Source organism: Cyprinus carpio, chromosome B5, assembly GCF_018340385.1.
Source record: "Cyprinus carpio isolate SPL01 chromosome B5, ASM1834038v1, whole genome shotgun sequence".
NCBI lineage: Eukaryota > Metazoa > Chordata > Actinopteri > Cypriniformes > Cyprinidae > Cyprinus > Cyprinus carpio.
Genome location: NC_056601.1, coordinates 4,703,737 through 4,726,906, shown reverse-complemented (window position 1 = coordinate 4,726,906; position 23,170 = coordinate 4,703,737). Strand labels below are relative to the sequence as shown.

Here is a 23,170-nt window from a genome sequence, read left to right as displayed (position 1 = left end):
CGCCCCCGCAGGACAAAGCAAGTTTTTTTATTTCTATTATTTCATTACAAACAAAGCATTTGAACAGAGAAGAGTGCTCACGTCAACAGAATGAGCTTTCGAATTTTAAACTTGAATGAAGAAATTTTTATTTTTAATCTTTAAACAAAACGTATTAGCAACAAACCTGGCAACAGGCTTTACAGTATACAGGCTACTGAACCCACATTGTGTCCAAAAGCACATACTTGTGCGGAGGATTCTCTTCATACTCCTACTGGTTTTGAGGTAGCTAGAAACGCAGAAGTTCTCAGACACACCGTTCAATACAGTAAGGAATTGGTTTTGCTTTATGGTTCAAATTTACATAGTAGAAATTCTGACAACACCACAGTTGCTTTGAGGTTTCCAAGCACATGTGTGCCTCAACGTCATCTTGTGAGTCCATCCAGTGCTCTAATGTTAAAACTACATTCATATTGCCGATATTTACAGCAGCTTATTCATATCAGGTCCAAGTTTTAGGAGGAGAGGGGGATCGGTTTATGTGTTTGTTCTTGGAACTGAGAAAACCACATTGGGTGGTCGAAATGTGGTGTTGGAGTTGTTATAAGTGACCCAAGCAGCAGAACCTTCAGCATTGCCTTGTTTCATATGTGATGAAGCAGGTGAAGGAACACTCTTGGTTGTATAGGCTAAGTTTAGAGAAGCCAGAGCCTGCTGAGGATGAATGAGGAGAGAAAGACATTGACTGTTAGCACTGCAGAATCCCTGTTTCATGCACACACAGAATGCTAAATGTCAGAGGGGAAAATTAATTTTACCTGTACTGCCTGGTTGGCGTTTGTGTGGATGAGGTCATTGGAGTTCTGTATAGAGGCCTGAAAGAGACGAGTCATGAATAGGCTGATGTGCATAAGGTGTCACGCAGAAATAGAAACGTTTCCACAAAACTGGAAGCACAGCAGCGTCCAGAATTTCATATTTCCCTTCACTGGTAGTAAGGGGCTTAACTATACCATTTTCCTTCCTCCATTAAACTTTACAGTTGGCACGATGCAGTCAGGCATGTAACATTCTCCTGGCATACAAAACCCCCAACAGTTCCCCGGGTGCCGCAGCATAAATGGCTGCCCACTGCTCCAGGTGTGTGTTTACGGTGTGTGTGTGCACTTTGGATGGGTTAAATGTAGAGCACAAATTCTGAGTATGGGTCACCATACTTGGCTGTATGTCAAAAAAATGTTTTTTACTTACATTTCACTGCTGGTCATATGCTCTCCATATAACCATGACAAATAAAAAAATCTTGATTCTTAAGCGTCAAGTACCACGTTTGCGATGTGTACCACCTGAGGGCGCTCCATACCACAGTTTGAAAACCACTGATTTAAGATTTGCCTGCCTACCTTCTTTTCTGCACGGTATTCATCCCAGGCTGCTCTGCGCTCTTCCTCACTCAGCTCCTCTTCCTCCCGGTGGCCTAACAATGAGTTGTGCTCATGATAACTTACTATGAGCTGCCCACAGCTCTGCAGCAGCTGAGCCAACAGGTCATCCTGGAAGACAAAAGCCTAAAGTCATCTGTGTCTGTTTGCTGCCTATACCATAGCAGAGACATTTCTGTGTGCTTACCACAGGCGTTTCTGTGTGTTTACTGGGCCGTAGGTTTGGCTGGAAGTGGTACAGCTCATTCAGCTGACTGTGTGTGAAGTGTCTCTGAATCTGCTGCTGGTCCAGAACACGAGAGGACAGTGACTGTTTAGCAACTTGCCGCTCATAAATGTTCTGTTCCATGGTCCCCTAAAAAAAGGCCGCATTAAAATTGTAAGAACATAGCTTCACATACACAGTACGTGTTAAAACTACACAAAAAAGTATACATTTAAAATATATAAATTAAAACGTACAAATAAAAAAAAGTTTCTAAAATGAAAATAATAAAATAGAAAATAAATCCACTAAAGAACATCACTTTTAAAATACAAAAAAGCCTGAAATAGATAGATAGATCAATAGATAGATCGACAGACAGATACAAAGATACATAGATGGATAGATAGATAGATTTTTTTCAAGCCCCTCCATACTCTCTGTCATTTGTATGTGTATACCTGGGCCAGAAAACGGTACACATATACTGTTTTTTTCTGCCCAAAGCGATAGACTCTGAAGATGCTCTGGATGTCATATGACGGATTCCAGCAAGCGTCAAACACCACGACCCGGTTTGCAGCGACCAGATTGATTCCCAGAGACCCCGCACGAGTGGAGATCAGAAACAACCTTCCTCTGAAACCGAGTAAAACAGCAAGAGTCAGGACAGGAAATGCAGACAACATAATTGTGCCGGTGAACTTTGAGTATACCTTATGTTTTTAGTGTTGTTAAACTCTTGAGCCCATCTCTTGCGAGCACAAGCACTGGTGTTGCCGTCCAAACGATAATAATCTTTATTTTTAACCCATGTTTTCTCTCCTGACAATATACACAAACTCTTTTGCATAACCATGGTAAACAAACAAAAGAATCTCAGTCTGATATCCCCTGTGTAAACTGTTTATTTACCTTTGTATGGACAACATTTTTCCCCCCTGGTCTCATCTGCATATAGGAGGAAACTCTCAATAAGGTCCAGCGATATCAGAGACTGACTGAACACCAACCTGAAAACAGCAAACAGAGTAAGTGTCACTCTGAACTGACAAACATTTAATCTACACTGCTATTCAGAAGTTTGGGGTTGGAATGACTTTTGAAAGGATTTTTCTATGCTTATCAAGGCTGCATTTATTTGACTGAAAATACAGTAATATTGTGAAATATTATTACAATTTAAAACAACTGTATTTTAAAATGCAATCCATTCTTGTAATGGCAAATTTTTTCATTCATTTAAGAGTATTTTGAACTGTGGGTTATATGAATGTAACAACCAACAAAAGGTTATAAGAAGTGCTACTTCTATTCAAGAATGTGATCCTCACACTTTGTCCTGTAGTTCCTCTGCCCAGTGTAAAATCTCCAGTAGCAATTGCAATTTCCCAGAATGCTCCAGCACTTTGGCATCAGCTGCTGTTATAAATGGCAGATACCAGTCGGCAGATGGCCCGTTACCCACAACAAATCCTGAAGAATAGACAGAGAGAGACACTAAGAATGAGACAGACAAAGAGAGGCAGATTAAAGGAAACCGAGAGAGAGAGAGAAACTGTTTTCACACCAGCTTCCCTGCCAGAAATTTCCATTGTGGCTGGGTTTGTGACATCTGGATTCTGTGGATTTTGATTGGACCTGCTGCCCAAGGAGACTGGATCAGTATTTCTCTCTCCATCACCCACTAAACCTGTGCTTGTTGCATCCCTCCTGTGAGACAGACACATCTGAATTATAACCATCATAGCAAACCTGGCCTCACATGGAGGAGACTTAGACTTCTAGCAGATGTTTCATTGGTTCCACATAACTGCATATTAGACATCAACTATGCTGTGATTGTGTCAAGACACACAGCAGGCTCACATTTACCAACTGCTTCCAAAACAAAAGATTCTCTAATGCTTTTGCATTGTTTAGAAATTCAAAATCACTCTCGCTTTGATGTCTCGTATTGAACAGAAGCATGAGGCACATTGGTTGTATAGGAAATATTCAAACCTGATATAAAGCACAGCGTACCTTTCAGATTCATTTGGATTTACAGAATTGCTGACCAAACCTGCACCCAGACCTGTGAAGACAGGAGCAGGCTCTTCCTCTTTCCCCTGCATCACACACATAAATGCAGTAACTGGTTTTCATATCATAAGAAATGGAGGTGTTTGTATAAAAAAACAAACAAAAAAAAACAAATTAGGCATGATGCGTGTACACTATTAGTAAAATGTTTGGGGTTGGTAAGATTTTTAAATGTTTTTACAACTCATACACTCACCAAGGCGATCAAAACAGCTGCGTTAATTAGTAACTGAATGTATTAACAGATTTATTATTGCGCAAACATGCAAAATATACCAGTTAAAAAGAACTTTTCTATTTAATACATTTTTAAAATGTAAAATTGAAACCAGTCTTCAGTGCCACAAGCTCCTTTTAGTAGGTCTTCTAATCTGCTCATTTGGTACTCAAGAAACATTTCTTTGCATTTTCGATTTTGCAAACAGTTGTGCTGCTTCATATTTTTTGTGGATTCCATGAAACAAACAAAATAAAATTTCTCAGGATTTTTTAATGCATTGAAAATTCACAAGAACAACATTCGTAAATGTCAAATGTATTTTGTAACATTATAAATGTCTTCACTCTCTCTTTTGATCAATTTAACGTGTCCTTGCTGAACAAAGGTATTCAAATCTCACTGACCCCAAACGTTTGAACAGTAGTGTTATCTGGATGAGTGTGTGTATGTACCTTATTCCTGCTCAACTGAGCAAGTTTAAGACACCAGGGATGAGTCCATATCAAACTCAGAACATGAAGGTCCTGAAACAAACTGTTCACACCTGCTCCTTTCCCTAAAACAAAGACATGCCAGAGTTAAGTGCTTTGACAAAAATCTTAATGCAACAATGGAAATTCATAAAAATATCTGATATAAGAACCATTTACTAATTATTAACCATGTCAGTATCTAAGGGTGATTTTATGCAATACTGGATTAATATATCAGCCAATATAAGATATGAACGAGAGTACAAATTAAGCTGAGACTCTGACCTGTGTAGTTCTGCAGATAGTGTGTGTATAACCGACACTGCAGGGGCGTCATCCGAACTAACAGCACATACTCGTGTTTTGGCGGCAAACAGGACATCAAGACTGAGTAGTCCCGTCTCTGCAACACAAAAACAAAACATTCAGAGTTTTTTTCAAGGCCTCTAGCTGTATTCCATTTCTTTCTCTCTCTTCATCACCTGTATGAATCCTGACATCATCTGATGGAGGACGTGCGATCTATTCTTCATCAGTCTGACATCAGCAGGGGTGGAGTCTGCACACTGACCATTCTGGATCGGATTTATAAAACGGTTCCGGAACTCCTTTAGAGAACCCAGCAGGTTCTCCTTAATGAAGTTCACCATGCAGTGATCTAGAACAATAAACATAAAAGAAACATAGTCAGACAACCTCAAAGAGATGTTACAAAATAAGCAAGTCATTTTTCACACAATGGAGATGAAAGGTGATTACACTCGGTAAGGTTGTTTTGAAGTGGTGTTCCTGTCAGTATGATTCTCCTACGTGTACGTAGAGCTCGCATGGCTTTTGAGATGCTGGAGTCTGCATTCCTAAGGATATGACCCTCGTCACACACCACCAGATCAGGGCCTAACATATAAACACACCAAACAATGGTTTAAAAATTATAGTTGAAAAAAAAAATCTCTGTTCTTAGTATTGGAAGATGGATTGCTCAGATTAATTTACCTGGATCCAGGAGCATTGAGCGGAAGGCTTCTTTGTGTTTGCTGTATTTCGCGCTATCTGTGTGTGTCAGTATACGAAAAACCTCATAGCCCATGATCATCACACCACCATTCGTAAACCAGTCATTCATGAGCTCAACACGAACGCTCACAGACTTCACCGTGGCCAGCTCTGCCACCTGTGTGAGAAACAAGAGAGAAGAGATAATTGGAAAAATGATCAGAGATGCAGCTAAAAGTCCAGATTCAACAATGACAAGAAGACTGGCATTTTTCAGCATGTTTATGATCTTTAATAATTAACCATAATTAGGAAATTTTACACTGATGTAAATATAAAGTGTAAATACATTTTGGGTATTCACCCAAAAATGGTAATAATGTCGTTTGATTTTTTATTTTTATTTTATTTTGTTTCCTTCTGTATAATACAAAAAGATGATGCTTCGCAGAATGTCTAAACTCCATCTACAAAAGTTACCGGGTTAACTTTCTACCTTGAGAGCTTTTACTGAAACAATATGACAGCTTTACAAAAGAAAAACCTAAAAGAAAAGATATTTTGACCATTTTCATTTTTGGCCAAGCTATTCTTTTAATCTACCAACATACAACGTGCAATACACAAAGCCTCACAGAGAAAGATTACACTCTAAAAAAAAAAAAGCCCATATGTTAGCTATGTAACCCATATGTAAGAAATTAGATTCATTTATTCAGCAAGAAAAAAAAAACATCACAGTTTCTACAAAAATAATAAAAAATACAACAAACTCCAACAACAAAAAAATAAACAAAATAAAATGATTTCTGAAGGATCATGTGAAACTGAAGACTGGAGTAATGATGCTAAAAATTCAGCTTTGCCATTACTGGAATAAATTACACTTTAAAATATATTTAAATAGAAAATTTCACAACACTATTGTTTTGACTCTTTAGGATCCAATAAATGCAATCTTGGTGAGTATAACACATCTCTAAAAATCCTAACAACCTGAAGTTTTTGAATGGTAGTGAATATCTGAAATGAACATGATCTAGATCAAAACACTAACTAATGTCACCTGAGAAAGGAAGTGAAAGAATTCTACTGACCCACAGTATGTTTGGCCTCAAGCCCCTCTGCCACTGGTCAAACTCACTCCTCCAGTTCAGCACTGTGTTGAGAGGACACACCACCAGAGCCCTTTTCAGTGGCAGCTCTTTACATAGCAGCACTGTGTGAAGGAACACAATGACCTGAAACACACACAATACACAGTTACGCTTTCTTCAAAACCTAACCTTTCTGATTTTATGAAAAAAAGAAAAGAAAAAGAGAACAGTCATATGCCCCATACCTGAAAGGTCTTTCCCAGACCCATGCAGTGGGCCAGAATACAGCCAGAGCCTGGAGTCGTCTTCACACTCTGAACAGACTCACAGCAGCAGTCCCACATGAAGCGCACACCTAACAAAAACATTAACACATACATTTACATTCACACTACACAAACCATCTCCACCACACGCTGTCGCTTTGTCACATCACTGACTTGCATTTCACAATGCTGCTTTATAAACGCATGTAAATATTAATATGAGAAACAAGCAATCACCCATGCACTGATTGAGTTCTAGTATTAGACTGAATACACACTGGCTTAACTTCTCATGTCATGATTAAATATTATAAGGCATATCCTCTGACAAGCCTTGAACAATACAACACCATTCAAAAGTCAGTAACAACTTTGTTTTTAAAGAAACAAATACCTTTATCCTGCAAAGATGCATTAAATTAATCAAAAGTGAAAGTAAAAAAAATTTTCAATTTGACTCACAGCCCACAAATTGCACTGCAAATGCTAAATATTTTTAAAAACAATTACATCAAATATTAGTGTTTGATCCAATGCAGGACTCATGACTTAAGCTGTCCCAAAGGCTTCTGTCTCTTTATGTAATTCTGTACTAACTTGATGATAGTGAGATTAGATCTCTGTGGATAATTACACTCTAATACAAAAGTTCTCTCACCCTCTTGCTGGTGTGGTTTGAGTTTGCTCAGAAAGTGCAAGTGCACTTGCAGCACAGGCTTATGCGTTACATCATCTTGCTCGAGAACCAATGGTGTGAAGCTTTGAGCCGGTTTCTCGGACACTAATATGACCTAAAGCAGGTGAGAGGAAAAAAATTACAACAGACAGACAAAACACTACTTTTCCATTCAGGTTAAAATCATGCAATTAATCATTTTTTTTAAATGTGATGCATCACCCAAAAAGGAAAATTCTTTCATTATTCATACACACACTACAAAACCTTCCTTCTTTTGCAGAACACAAAAGATTATATTTTTGAAAAATGAAGGTAACCATTTTGGTGACCACTGACTTCCAGTGTACTGACAAAAAAGGAAAAATCCTCTAAAACATATTTTGTGTTCCACTAAGTAAGTCATACATGAGGAAAAGTAAATGATAACAAAATTGAAATTTCTTAGTAAACTGCGTCTTTAATATGTACAAAACAGAACAGAATATGGCACAGTGCAGTTCATCACCTCTGGGTCTGCGTCTTCTCGTTCTCTCCTCTCAATTTCTAGCCTCAGTTTTTCTCTCTCTGCTAATCTCCTCCTGCGCTCCTCCTCTTCTTTCAGAGCGCTCTGTGTCTCCTGGGCCAGCTGACCCACCTCTAGGAGCGGTCTGATCTGCCTCCGCCCTCGCGGGGTGCCCCTCAAATGCTCATCAGTGGTTGGAGAGACATCATTCTGCACAAAAAAAAAAAAAAAAAAAAAGGTTTAAATTGTTGAAAATTCCACATTCACAGAATCTATGATTTTGAAGGGTGTACAAACACACATCAGCAGTGCTGCTCCTGTCAGGTGTGCGTGACGGACTCTGACACTTCTCATTATGAGTGGGCGACTGGGACCTACAAAATAGATACAGTCTTAATTGAGTTTAGGCTTATTAGTAGGTAGTTGTTTAAGTCATTTGTTATTTTGTGAGTGGGCAGATTGCGGCTGATGAGTAAACTGTGATGATATGAGCTTTACCCTATTTCCTCACACTCTGAATGGCTGAGTTCTTCATACACGCCACTCGATACACTCGTTTCGCTCGTTTCATCACTACTCACTACGATAAAATCAAAACAGCACCACATCTGACTGAGGAATCATCACATAGGTACTATTATTTAGATGGTAAAAAATGTATACATACAACTAAAGCACTTGGAGTCTTCAAAGACTTTTGACTTACCAATAACACATTCTAAATCTTTGACTTCTCTTTTCTTAGGTTTCTTCACCTCTTGCTTTTGACTTTTTGCTTCAGCCTCTGATAAGGTAAGACCATGTCGCAGCAATCGGTGCCGGTGCCGTGACCCTGACTGCGACCCGCTGCAATCTGAGTCATCATTATCTGCAGAAAAACTGTTCTCATGTAACAATAAAACTATATGTATATAACCTCTAATAACATTTTTAACAGTTTGATTAATCTGCTGCAGATTATTACTATTGAAAAAATAAATAAATAAAAACTACATGAAAACATCAGTTTCAGAGGCTGGCTGTTATTTATCAGAAACAGCATATATATTGAGTTACAGGATTTATAAGGTCTATAATTCCCCATGGTACCAGTGGTAATGGCCATCGCTCACCTTCCTCTTCTGTTGTCTCTGATGTTCTGTCAATGTTCTTGTTCTTCTTCTGCTCTTCTCTCGTGCTCTCTGATTGCTCATCAGAGCTGGCATCCTGCTCGGACGCTGAGGAGAGGTTAGCTCTGATCTGAGCCAGCAGAATCTTCTTCGCAATTCTTTATAGAGTAAGTGATGGGATGAGGCAGTAATGAGAGAATAGAGAGACAGATGAAGAGAGGAGGGATGAAGAGAAAAAGAGGGACAAAATGTGAGGTGCGTGACAGATGGATCCAGATTCAATAAACAAAGCATCTTTCTCCCACCACTTTCACTATAATTTATTAAAATTGCCCTAAAAATAGTAGCAAAATAATTATTTTTGTTATGCTGAAACAACTCAGATGAAAGACAGAAGTCATTTCAATTCTAAATTTTCATATCAGCCATGAATCTAAATATAACTGCATATATAAAATTTAAATGAACATAACAGGTTATTGGACAGTGTAAAAGATTCAATGGACTGTTAAGTGGTCAGTTAAGTTTGCAAATTATTAAAAAAAAATATTATTATTATTATTACTGAACGAAATGTAAACAAAAAAACATGAGGCTCTGGTGTAGGCAGACATTTGAACTTAGCACCTCTGAATATGAAAAACTAAATGCACCAGCCAAAAAAATTACACAAAAAAAAGATATATAAATATATATACAAAATGCACAGAGGCTGTTGTGTATGGGGTATAAACTTTTATTACAACTACAATTCTTATACAGTTCTTACACACTTATTTACATTCCCTCTTCTGAGATGCAAAATTATGCATGCTTCTTTTTGATGAAAATGATGTTTCTGCGTAAAACGCTTCGGTAAAACAACAATAATAAATACTTCCAAACAAAGAACATTAGCATGCAATAAATACTCAAGCTTTAGGCTTTTTGAAATCCAATGAGCATGAGAGGATTCCACAAGACAGTAAAGAAAAGGACAACAAACAGAAAAGGACATTTTTAAAGACGGGTGAAAAATGGCAGGGGTTCATCTATGTTAATTAAGGTTAGACAGGGTTCCCACTCTGTCCAAGACATTACTTTCCATCTCCAAAACACATTATATGACAAAAACATCTAAAATATTAGAAAAACACATCTGTCACACTCTTTTTCACAACATAAAAAAAAATGACTTACCCATCCAAAAAAAAAAAAAAAAAAATAAAATAAAATTAAGTTCTGCACTTACAGGTAATAGCTTTTGAAAGCAGAAAGTTGATTTTACATGAATTCTCCAGTAAAAAACGTTTGTCATTTGAATTAAGTTCAAGGTTCAGGAATTGACTGAGCTTATATACACTAAACACAAAAGATATTAATCATAATTTCATATTCTGATTCGATAGCACCAGTCTCATGCTAAACGCATGCAACGTGTAAGTGTTGTGGTTATGGAGAGGAGTCAAGTCATTTTCTGTGGTGACCGACTGCTGGCCACAGCTTCCGATTCTGCCGTTTAACCGAGAATATTATTTTAATAACAGATGAAAAGAAATTACAGGTTATGAGGTACTGTGGTAACTGGCATGGTTCTAAATGCACAGTTAATGTGAACTAGTCATTGATTTGTGCTACCAGAGAAGCTCCTGGAAGATTTAAACTGTCCACTCTAATAAGCTGGACAAGGTAACCAACCTTTGGAAGGTAACACTAATAATGTTTTGCAATGTGTGTGATATCAACATCACTTGCTATCAATGCGTGAAATCTAAGCGAAGAACAGAAATGACAGTGAGTGTGCAGACTATGACGTGCACTTGCTCATGACAAAACACAGGCAAACGCAGATGATAAAACAAAACGATATGATTCTGCGACGTCATTCAAGACAGAACACATGAGAACTGACCGCAGTTTCGAGTCCCGATCAGTCCAAGGATTTCTTCATTTTACAAAAACGTTGTCAATACGGCGAACCAGTTTGATTAAATGGTTACAGTAAACACAATTTCCAGGACAGTTTATCCATCACTGGAAAATCGCATTACAAAATTCAAGGTTTTCCAGGTTTTCCAGGATGCGTGGGAACCCTGTTAAGCTACAGAAAAAGAGACGAAACGGGGGGGAAAAAACAGAACAAGAGAAAGAATAAATAAGTGTTTATTGCCTCTTGGTAAGAACCATGCAAATAACACACAGAAACCTCTCATGTGAGAGTGAAGACTACACTCTTTATCCTCAAAACACAGTGCTTTTAACAACTGACTACACAAACGCTTACAGACTGCATGTTGAGTCTGAAAGAGCATCATCACGGCCACCTGCTGCTGCCCCGTGAACATTCTAACACAAAACAAAGCCAGGTCCACCAAAGCAATCATTGCTCATTAGCGTTTATTCAGCCTTTTAACCATTTTTATTCATATAAATATTTAAGGATAAAAAAAAGTCAGCCTTAAATGTACACTGCTAAGTGTGCACCATTACTCAGTGTGTCAGAGCGCATGCACCAACTGCTGGGCCATGGCTCCGATCTAAGCTACCGTTTTGAAGCACCAACTCAAAAAAACATCTACAAGTAGAGTCAAGTTTCCCTGTCCTTCACATTTCCAATCCCTAACATCCATCACCTTCTGCTAAAACGGGATGAACTTTTGACCTTCTCGCCAATTCACAAGGACATGTGTACTGCGCAAAAGATGTAAAAAGGAAATATTGAACCAATAAAATTACACAAGTAACTAGTTGCAAATCGTTAAAAAATGCAGTTTAGACCAATACAAATGCCTCTTCTGCTTAAGCACCTTAAATGTAGAAAATTTGGCTGTCAAGGAATTAATCACAAACACAGCTGCGTTCAACAAACCCTAATACTGTACTACTGCATCCCTATCTCAATCTAAGACACGTTTATTCACTTTAATTCCACCAATAATGACATTTCACTGCCAATAACAAAAGTATTGTGTGAAACTACTGTAACACCTACCGTTAGCAAACCACACAGCCTTTGTTCTGACTGACCGAAAACATTACAGCATGAGAACCCGGAAGCTGAGCCCTAAAACACAAACACACAAGAAGTTGTCTGTCTTTCTGAACACAGGATCCATCAGATCCGAGCAAAGAGGTTTAGACTCGTTCTACTCTCTTAAAAGCTTTATTAGCAGCACAGACAGTAAAGAGGAAGAGTGTGGCTAGCAGAAATACTGCTAAAGACATGCAATGGTCTGTGTTAGTGAAGTGGAATTCAAACACAGGAACTTCTCCAGAGTTGATTCACTGACTTCCATTAGACAGTGAGGTCTCAAAGCTTCACCACTGATGGGCGGTGTGTGCCTACGGTTACAGATTCTCTCTACTGCGTGTGGAAGAAACTGTGGGGAAATAAAAATCGGACAGTGTTGATCGAGCAAGAAAAGCGTGTTTGAGTGAGACACATGTAGGGGATGCTTGCGTGCTTTTAAACGAGGTTTGGATCGAAGCTCTCGCTGTAGTGAGTTTGGGACAGCTGGAGTCCAGTGGAGAAGGCCTGTGATGGGAAAGTGTGTGTGGCCCTGATGTAGACAGAATCGTACCTATTTTCTAAATCATCGTCCTCCACAGACAAAGACGGACCTGGCTGGATGTCCATCTCATCACCTAGAGATGGAGAGAATTAATGATTAAAAATCAAAAACACCACCCATTTTTGTTTCTGAAATATGAAAAACATTGATTGTACATTCATTGTACATTTTTACATCCTAATAACATTCTTCCAGTCTTACTATATGAAGAGAATAATGGTCAGTGTTGGCTTTTTGGACCAAACTCACCGGAAGACTGCTGGAAATTTCCAGAGCCCAGCAACGTGACGTCCCCTGTCAGTGGCTTGATCCTCTGATCGTCAGAGTCGCTGCTCGGCCCACTCTCCAGTTCCTGTCCTCCCACCTCACTTGATGAACTCCCACTCTGTCCCGTCACCCTGGCAACTTTGCGGTCCCTTCCCCTGGTCATTCTGACAGCTGACCCCTGGTCCTGTGAGCCCCTCCTTGAAGACGCAGAGGAGGACGATGAGGACGATGAAGATCTCTCTTTGAGATTCCGCTTACGAGAGCCTCTGTCCGGAGGTGTCGTTTTTACCAGTCCAAAGAGACGCTGCTTTCTGACTTGCTGGTTTACCTCGTCCCCATCCCCATCCCAACTGCCACCTACCAAACCCTCTTCCTCGCTGTTTGCCATGGCAGCGGCAGTCTGGAGCAGCACTTCAGGCACCTCGTCAGAGTCAGAGTCATCCTCAGCTGAACCGGCGTGCTCAGCTGGGGTGCTCGGGTTCGTCCGCCGCCGACGTGGTGTGGTTTTCACACGTGGAGATCGTTTATTCTCCTCTGATAAAGACATATTTTTGGCATCAGTTTGGTCCTCGTCCTCCTCATCTTCTTCCTCCTCCTCCTCCTCTTCCTCATCATTATTAACACAATCATTTTCCACATCTTCTCCTCTCTCTGTCATTTCCTCCATTTCCATCCCCTTCTCTATCTCCACCATTGTCTCTCTTTCTTCCAGTGCTGCATCTGTCACCTCACTGTTTATCGTTTGTCTCTCAGGTGATGGATGAATGGAAAGACATGTTCTGCTGATGGGTTGTGGGCTGACCGGTACAGGAGAAACACCAACCACCAACTAATTACTAAGTCCTGTGATGACATACCACATTCCCTTCTTTCCCTCCCCCTCCCCTTATGTCTTACTCCACATCCACCACAGCCAACCCAGGACCCCCAGTCAGCTCATGGTCCAGGGCTTCCTGCAATTACGAATTAGACAATACATTCATATAAACAAACTGTAACAAAAATGTATCACAGTTTCCACAACAATATTTAGCAGTACAACAGTTTTTAACTGGGATAAGAAGAAATGTTTTCTAAGCTTCATACAAGCATATTAAAATGATTTCTGAAGGATCATGCGACACTGAAGACTGAAATAATGACTGCTGATAATTAAACTTTGCCATCACAGAAATAAATATTTAAATTAGTATTTTTTTTTACATTTCATAATATTGTTTTCACCATATTTTTCATGAAATAACCTTGCTGAGTTTAAGAGACTTCTTGTAAAAACATTATTATGATCATTCTATAAAATATACATTTTATATATTAACTATATTGAATATTTGATCATTTATTTATTATCATGCAGGCTCATTTTCCTATTTTCACACTTAATTACCTATGCTCAGTTGAAATTCATTTTTAAACACTAATAATATATTATAATTTAATTTACACTATTAAATGTAATCTGTATTAATCTCAAATTAAATATTGGTTTATCATATTGTATATTATAAGGTTAAGATGCCCGAATTCACTTTTTACTAACATTTAAAGTAATTAATTTTAGTTTTTGCATTTTGTTTTTAACTTTTTGGTTAACAGTCTTAATGAAACAATGATTACCAGCTTATTGGTGCATCCATAATTAAAATTTCATGGTAAATTAAAGCACGCATCATTTTTGGTAAAAGCGTGATTTAAGGCTGGAATTACCTGTAATGCACTGTTGGCGGCTTGCAGATCATCCAGCACAGTGCGGAACATTCTTAGCTGCCCAATTCTCTCTTCTTGGTTTACTTCCTCCTCTCTTTCGCTTTGAACAACTGCCTTGAAGGAATGGCTCAGAGATGTGGTAACATCTACAAACCGCTGCATTCGCTGGTAAAGGCCTGCAGAGGGCACTGGGCCGCCTCCTGGCCCCATCAGATAGGCCGATCCACGACCACCCTTATTAGCCCTGCCCCGGACCGAGTTTGGCTCAGTACGGGAGGCTCGTTTCTGAGCCTGCTCCAGGTTCTCTAGAACTGCATCACAGGCCAAAACCAGCTCCACCAATGGCTCGGGACTGCACACATAACAGTACCACTTCCTCTCCTCCTCCAGGATGGTGGACAGCTCCTTCCTCCCCAGGTTACGCAGAACACATTTCTTACAGAAGGCATTACTGCAGTAATCACAGCCAATTAGGCTGCCTCCTTCTGCACACCACCTGAATGAACAGGGAATTAGAGAACTTATTTTATGGACCACCAAACAAGTGGATACAAAGTAGATCCTATCAACTGTGAGATGATACTACACAGTATTCCACCAACATGTATCTATGATCTGCTCAGTGACTTTTAGGCTGCCATTTTCAGCGATTAATCTCTTGAAAACTACTGAGAAATGCATTTCACCCAAAATTAAAAAAGATTAGTAAAAATAAAATAATGCCCATTTTAAAACCACCTTTTTGCATGCGGTTTAAATTATGATTACATTAGATTTCATTTGTAAAGCATTTTTGTTTAAAACAGGAACAACCATTGTGGCATTTATCATATTGAATTTAATTTATGTTGCCTAAGAAGAAAATGTCAATACATTAGGGGTGTGCGATATATATCGTCTGCGATAATATCACAACGGTTGTTTTAACAATGTGTGATTCGATATTATCGAGTATTTTGCCAAAACTAAAAACACCCCTAAGATACAGAGTGCACACATACATCACGTGAAGTATAGACTAATACACGTGTGCATTTAGAGTGTGTTCTTTGGATGAATTATTCAGTCTATTAAAATACATTTAGAATGATCATAACTTCAAGACATGGGGACAGAAAATGTATATATTTATACCACTTCATATAGTTTATCAATGTCACACGAAGAGTTCTTTTCTCCAAAGATTACCATGATTACAAATGTGATGTTGATCTTTTACAACAGTTCAATAAACAAGAAGTTGATTAAGAGACTGATGTTTTAAACACCATATTTCCTGTTTTTGCACAACAAAAATAAAAATTGACAACGAAAATAATCCCAAACACAGCTAACACCATTAAGCAACTCTGAGCAACATGACGGTGTTTCGATCCTGAATGAATCAACAACTGTTTAAATGATTCGGTTCAATCGCAATGACTCACTTATTAACAGTACCTTTTTATAATTTAAATACTTTCAAGTATTAGTATTCAACGTTTTATGTTTAATAGATCAAAACATTATTTATGCATTTAAAATTGCAGGTTAAGCAGCTTGTGTGTTTCCTCTGCTTTGTAAAGATACTGATTTCATTTGCTTGGAAACAGCCGAAATGTCTTATTATTCTAATTCACTGATTAAATATAAGAACTTAACTCAAAAGATAATGGACACTTTTAGAAAGAAATTACTTTTTTAAGGTAAAAATGCTCATAAAATTTACAAATCAGTTTAAACTTATTAGAAAAGATTTATTTCTACCAGTGTGAACTGACCACACAGAATATGAATATCAAAAACTGTAGGAGTCAGCTGTCCACGGTATAGTCCTTAAGATACCAGCACAAAAACACATATATATCGTCTAACTGACATGATCGATAAGATCCCAGAAAATATCCAGAATATAATTTTCTGTCAATATCGCACACCCCTACAATACATAAATGTATCATTTTAGAAATCAAACTTTTCTTTGTGATATTCACTTGCACAAGTTTGGTCATGACCTAATAAGATCCATTTATATTTTATTTAATCAGCTACATTCACTCTAGACAAAAGTGAGAAAATCAGTTCAACTTATTAAGAAAATACACTTTCAAATACATCCAATGTAATGAACACCATGTCACCAAACTGTCTCTCACACACACACTCCATGTACCTGCATTGCTCGTCCATCCCCTCTGAGTCTTTGCTGATGTCATCACTCATATAATACTTAAAACAATTCTACAAAAAAAGCAAACAAATCCATATAAAACTCTACTGAAAGATTAACTACTTGTCACCAAATCATAATGCAAGAATGAAAAAAAGAAGTCTTCCTCTCAGTTTACATTTATATACAAAAAACACAATTAATGCACAGACTCACATATACATACCTTGCAGATGAGGACATTGAGCATAGGATGCCTGTAGACTGAGTCGCGTTGGAAATGATTCACCTGCTGACCACACGCTGTGCAGTTCACCCTCTCTATCTCATATCCTCCTAACAAACAAACATAAATTAGTACCCCTATATCCTGACACACACAGCTAAAAGTGTCCTTTCACACACTTCAGCAGCAACATGAAGGTTACACACTGTTAATGGAGATCCAAAGAGAACTTTCTGAATTCTCTACTGTGAAAAAAAAATATTCTGCATAAGGCTGCATGACAAGGTTTCAAAGTTAGTTGATAAACCTTTTCAGGACACTGCATGCTTGTTTCATTATTGCTTCAAACTGACTGGGTGCTTGGGAACATCTCAGACAGGTTTTGAGGTAGCCATTATTATTATTTTTTTTTTTTTTTCTGGGAACACTTATAATTAACAAAAGCATCACCATCAGTTAGGAAATTCTAGTTAAATAAAATTACACTTTAATCAATGCTAGAGGTGGGCGATTAAACCAAAATCATAGTAGAACCATAAATCATAAATCAAGTAGTTTTATTTCATGATAACCTCATTTAAAATCACTATTTTAATTTAGTAAACATTTGTTCATGTAAAATGTAATAATGTAAAATAAAACACTGCACGGTCTTCACTGTATGTATATTTAATTCATCGATCCTTATCAAAACCACTAAAGTTATTCAGTCAAGAACACTTGTGGAGTGATTTTCTCTTTGTCTTTTGTTAGTTGATTAACAAGCAAAGAGCAGCAGGTATAAGGCTGCTGTTCCTTTAAGACTTGATGCATGGCTTACATATCAGTACATATCATGTATATGTAAGAACTGTTTATCCTCACTTAAGACACAGACCATGTTTATGTGAATTCTTGCCAAGTCAAGCATTTAGATGCTATTCTGTGTGTTCTGACCATAATAAAAAGCCGTAAATGAGAACTGAATTCAGGATTGTATTTTGTCCAAAAGAGGCTTTCTGTGCATGTTTCATATGTGTGTCCGAGTTATTACACTTAAAAACTCTAATCATCAAACAAACCCACACTTCATTTTCTCAATCATGCTAACGTTTCAATAACTTTAAGCAGTCTTGCATTAGATATATTTACATAACAAAATATGGCAAAATCGCTATCAGCACACACTTTTATCAAGGTAACAATGTATCATATCAACCAGCTCTAATGAAAGCTTTATGTTTATCTCTTACCTCTGCGTCTGTCACCACCTTCTCTGTGCTGCTTGTGAACGCGTCGACTGCGGAATTCTGGACCACGGAAATCATCACGAGTTTCATTACCCACCGGCTCCGGCAACACAAACACCGTTCCTGTGTCAGATAATAACTGGCTTCAAAAACAATTTGTATTCCCTTAATGTATTCAATAACAGAAACCATAACATAAAAACTTTATGACATGGGCATGGTCATCTGAATGAGAATGGTAGTGGCACCTTTTGGAAGAACGTTGGTGTCTGGGTCGCTGGAGTGCACAGACATTACATCTTCTGCTCCACTCTCAGACGAAGCGTCCGACTCGTTCATCCCGCTGTGCTTGGTGACAACAGCCGGTTTCCTGAAAAAGTAACGATTTACAAATGAGTTCATTCTGTCAGTGCACAAAGGGTTTCCAGATGCATCTCATCATTATTTAAGTCAAACCTTCTTGAACGAGATGACAGCATTCCCACTTCTGAGGCGCCACTGGACTGAAAAGAAAAGACAAAGTATTGGAAACAAACAAATCTCTAGAAATCTGATGAAGATAGCAAAAAATAAAAATCCATTTCAGCCATATACAATGACAATTTTGTTGAAAAGTAGGGATGTAACAATTCACTCAACTCACGATTCTATTCACGATTTTGCTTTCACGATTCGATTCACAATTTTTTTTGTTTTGTTTTGTTTTACAAAATTAGATTAGACAAATTATAAATTAAATGTGGCCTTTTATTATTGCTTGGACAAAATGCTGCACATTTCTTTGTGAAATTGAAATATAACACTATAATAATATTTACTACTATAGCACTTGCATATTATTGCTTATATTGTCCTCATTTGTAAGTCATTGTGAGCCGTGGCAGGCGGATTCTACAAAACGTCCGTTGGGCTAGCGGCAACCACATGTGACGACCCCGGGCTGGACTTGGCCCCAGGCATTACGAAGCGGATATCATCCTCTTTTGGAAGGCCAAACAAAGTAGTTTCGCTTTCACAGTAAAACACACAGTGTCTATACGACATGGTGGTGGGAGCAACAACAATACTACAACGAGAATAAAAGGTACGCCTTCTTTCTTTGCATGAAAATCTGGGCGGCGTTATGCAAATCTTCCCACATACTGACGTAGATATGCAGGGGCGTGTTAGAACAAGCCGTTTCAGGGGGGCGTGGACGAGTCTCAACTTTTATAAAGAATATCTCTTTGGATTTGAGACTTTAGTCTTTGCAACTTCACAGATCTTCTTTATGCACCAAGAGCTTGTAACACTCCAAAGAGAAAGGAAAATTTTAAAATAGCATCATATGACCCCTTTAAAGCATTTCCTTGGTTTCTGCTGTAAACAAAGCAGAGCTGCAATTATGAACTTTAATATGCATTATACACAGGCAAGATGAAAAGAAAAAATACCATCTAAACTTTTCTAAAGACAGTAAGTTCCACTCAGACATACATTCATATAAACTCCTTCAACCTATTTGAATCATCACATATTTGAATCAATTTACAACCGGCTCTTGGTTAATCGTTACATCCCTATTGAAAAGTCTAAATCTATGCAATAAAGTGTTGCAGGAATGAGTTCTACAACCCATGTTTTAACTTCCAGTTCCATTGTCCCAAACTAAGCAGAGTTTTTTTATTTTATTCAATTGTAGTTAAATGCTACCAATAATGTCTGTGGTTAACATATCAAGATATTTTCATGTTATACTATGACATCAAATACATCACAGGGCTCCAGACTAATATTTGAGAGCAGTGGCGCCAGGAGCAGATTTGGTAGCACTGGGGATGGTGTGCAGGAGTATTAAAATATAGATCATTTAATCATAAAATTACTATTGTTTTGCATTAATAAGTGCAGTTACTAATAATATTACATGTTCATTTCTTGTTTATTTTTCTTTTGTTTATTGTGTATATAGATTTGACAGTAAAGCACTAAGCTTTAGTTAAGATGTATACAAAATTTACTTTTATTAACAACAGTAATGTGCAAAATCAAATTTTTGTATAAAAAAAAAACATTATTCCATTATTTTTCTAGCATACGGAACTGACCAACTTTAGTGATTATGTGTTATTTAGTAGCAAATTGAAGAAAAGTTTGTGACTTTGTGAAAAGTGTAAAATTCTGACAAAATCTAATTTCTTGATGATTTGATATTTTATAATAGTGTTTTTATAATTTTAAAATATAGAGAAAAAGTAGAAATGGATGACTAATAAGCCAATAAGTGCTGCTCTGCTGCTGTCTACTGGTTATAATTGTGATTTGATGTAATTAATTTTTTTTTTTTTTTACATTTTACAGCGTTAAAGTGCTGGAAACAGTTGTGTGAAATGCTTGAAAGTCACTGAAAAGTGCTTGATTATCTCTCTCAAGTGGTTGTACAAACGCTGAAATGGATGATGTAATGTATTCGACTATTTCTACCACAACACCATGGTTACAGTTAGTGTTACCGCTTCTGGTTTCCTGATGTATGTCAGCACTGTTTATAGATTTCTGTGCAGAATTTGAATGCTTCTCAGTAAATCTTGCAGCAACCTTGTCATTGTCCGGCGAATTCAAACGCTTCTCACTGGATCTCGCAGCACTGTTGCATCTGTACTGTAACAGTGTCACGAAATCAACTTTGCTCCCGAGTAAAGCTGTTCTGAGTTCGGACAAGATTGTTTGCGTCGCAGTCCGAGCTGAGAAACGGTCCGCGCTGCGCAGCTGAAACGTAGCGTGGTTTAATTTCGCTTTCGTTGCGTTTGCCATTTGATGTTTTCTTTGTGCAAAAGAAACAGCAGCATGTATGAGCTGGACAATGCGGTGGTCGCACAAATGTGACTGCTCACAAAAATTAGTTGCACTGGCAGAAAAAATGGTCGCAGTCTGGAGCCCTGCATCAGTAATACTCCACTTGAGATTTTTAGACTTTACATGTCTTGGAAAAGATGGTTGATAAATGTGACCACATAAGCTGTCAGGTACATTAAACGGCATCACAATGAACAAGAATATAATCTACTCTAGGGCTGCACGATTAAAATTAAATCACAGGTGATAAATCGCGATTAGGCAGAAGCTGCGATTGTCATGCGTATCTTTCAGAGAAGCACGGTTCTGTGATCAGCAGTAAATCTCCATCCGAAAACCAGAGGGCGATAAAGTATATAATAATAACAATAAAGTATATAATAATGCAACTCTAAACAACATAACCAATAATACACCTTACAATACTATGAAATATGTTGCGTGCCTTAATCTATTTAAGAAGCCACAAAATCACTTAGAAGAATTAATTTCAAACACTACATTAACAATATAAATTGAATTAAAAACAATAACTTAAATAAATGTGGTATTCTCACATGCTTTCAGATGGAGCAGCATTCACAGAGCCGTAGTTCACTGACAAGCTACTCCAACAGCTTTCATAATCGCAGAACGATTTCTTCAATTTCATAATCACGTGATTAAATCATCTGCAATTATGAATGCGATTTAGCATAGCTTGTCAGTGAACTATGGCTCTGTGTAGTAAATGCTGCGCCATCTGAAAGCAGGTGATGGAGATTTACTACTAATCAGAGAACCGGCTTTACTGACAAGATACGCATGATAAACGCATGCGATTAATCGTGCAGCCATAATCTACCCACAAGTCAACTTTTACAGCCTCACTGTGTTTATACTCACATTCTTGCAAACTATTCTCAGCTTTCCAAACTCTTCAACTTGCAAATATTAAATAATTACTGAAAGAGTTGGTGGCAACATTTCAGTCATTTTATTTTACTTATTTAGACTTCAAAATTCATTAAAGTTGTGTTCATTAGTGAAGATTATCTTGATGAGCAAAAGCTTATTTTCTGCACTTATTCAGAACACAGAACACAGTGGAAACATCCTGTTGGCTTTTGGTCAAAGGAACAAAAGTGATACTAACTTCTGGACCACAAAATTGCCATTTCTGCCACACTCAAAACAATCTCTACCTGGGCACGTGCCTGCCGCTCCAAGTATTCTTTGGCCGTGGCTCCTGTAAATGAGAAATAACAAATTCCACTATAACTGCTCTATTAATGAGCTTATTTTTGGTTCCGTTTCTGATGTGACTGCGACTAATTTCTCATCCACACTGTACGCACCATTCCAGTGTCCAGGTAAAGTAGCTTCAGTCTGGTCTTCCGTGGCTGCTGCCAGATACTCATGGAGCTTCCCGATCAGCTCACCTAGCTTGCTGCCTCCACCGGCCACCGGCCCGGGTCTGCAAAGACAAGACACAGCTCATCTCTATGGCAACAGCCTCATACTGTAATCTCTCATGATGCATTAAAAACACTGAAACCCCTTTATAAACCTGCAAAACCAAACTATATACAAACACAGATGGTTCCTATAGAAACAAGCATACTCAGGCTTCAGTCTGATAGGAATGTGAGGCTTATATTTATCACGAATTAAACAGGGTTCATATTTTTTCCCCTCAGTTCAGCACCGACTCTTTGTTCGGCTGGTGCTTATAAATTCATAAACTGTTAAGGCAATACACAAAACCTAACATTACTTCAGATACGAACGATTAAGTATTGATTTAACTCAAACAGCGACGGGATTTAAAATACTTATTGTCGAGAAATATTAACAAACAGCACAGCTTGTACGTTAGTACAAAAGAAAAGACAGAAAACAGGGCCTTACGTTACCTGAGAACTTCGGCAGACATCGCCTCCTCGCCCGCGTCGCTTCAACAACGCCGCCGAGCTTTTAGCACAATTAACAGCAGCGACGAATTTTGGATATTGACATAAAACTCATATCTGGCAAACCGCAATAATCCAACCAGTTTCACCCGCCATCTTCCCAGTGGAACTTGCGGCAGACAGCTTAAAATGGCGCACCGGAAACTGCGTCCTGTTCGTGACTGACGTAAAGTGATGGCGTCATTACTTCATCGG

General features: G+C 38.1%; 1 protein-coding gene across 1 annotated transcript; it reads right to left on the bottom strand.

Annotated features, from left to right (window-relative positions):
• Positions 1-107: 107 nt before the first annotated feature.
• LOC109089989 (transcriptional regulator ATRX-like) lies at positions 108-23,096 on the bottom strand. Its single transcript, XM_042723386.1, has 35 exons — positions 22,919-23,096; positions 22,361-22,479; positions 22,208-22,251; positions 18,645-18,691; positions 18,437-18,558; positions 18,192-18,311; positions 16,960-17,069; positions 16,737-16,804; positions 14,585-15,080; positions 13,780-13,830; positions 12,860-13,706; positions 12,620-12,683; positions 9,063-9,217; positions 8,657-8,818; positions 8,449-8,530; positions 8,252-8,324; positions 7,954-8,160; positions 7,428-7,560; positions 6,749-6,858; positions 6,504-6,647; positions 5,407-5,584; positions 5,170-5,307; positions 4,893-5,068; positions 4,696-4,813; positions 4,390-4,493; positions 3,658-3,743; positions 3,203-3,345; positions 2,967-3,108; positions 2,548-2,645; positions 2,349-2,457; positions 2,094-2,271; positions 1,615-1,782; positions 1,389-1,538; positions 804-860; positions 108-699 (listed from the first exon to the last, which is right to left on the bottom strand). The coding sequence occupies exons 1-35, from the start codon at positions 22,936-22,938 to the stop codon at positions 523-525; spliced, it is 5,196 nt and encodes a 1,731-aa protein (XP_042579320.1). The 5' UTR covers positions 22,939-23,096; the 3' UTR covers positions 108-522.
• Between the last annotated feature and the right edge of the window lie 74 nt (positions 23,097-23,170).

Bases quoted from the DNA above. Each gene is read 5' to 3' on its own strand.
- LOC109089989 (XM_042723386.1), bottom strand. From the start codon at position 22,938: ATGTCTGCCGAAGTTCTCAG. The intron at 22,252-22,360 runs GTGCGTACAGTG...TCTCATTTACAG, and splicing joins TTTACCTGGACACTGGAATG to GAGCCACGGCCAAAGAATAC. The intron at 17,070-18,191 runs GTAAGAGATAAA...TTTGTTTGTTAG, and splicing joins AGGTGGTGACAGACGCAGAG to GAGGATATGAGATAGAGAGG.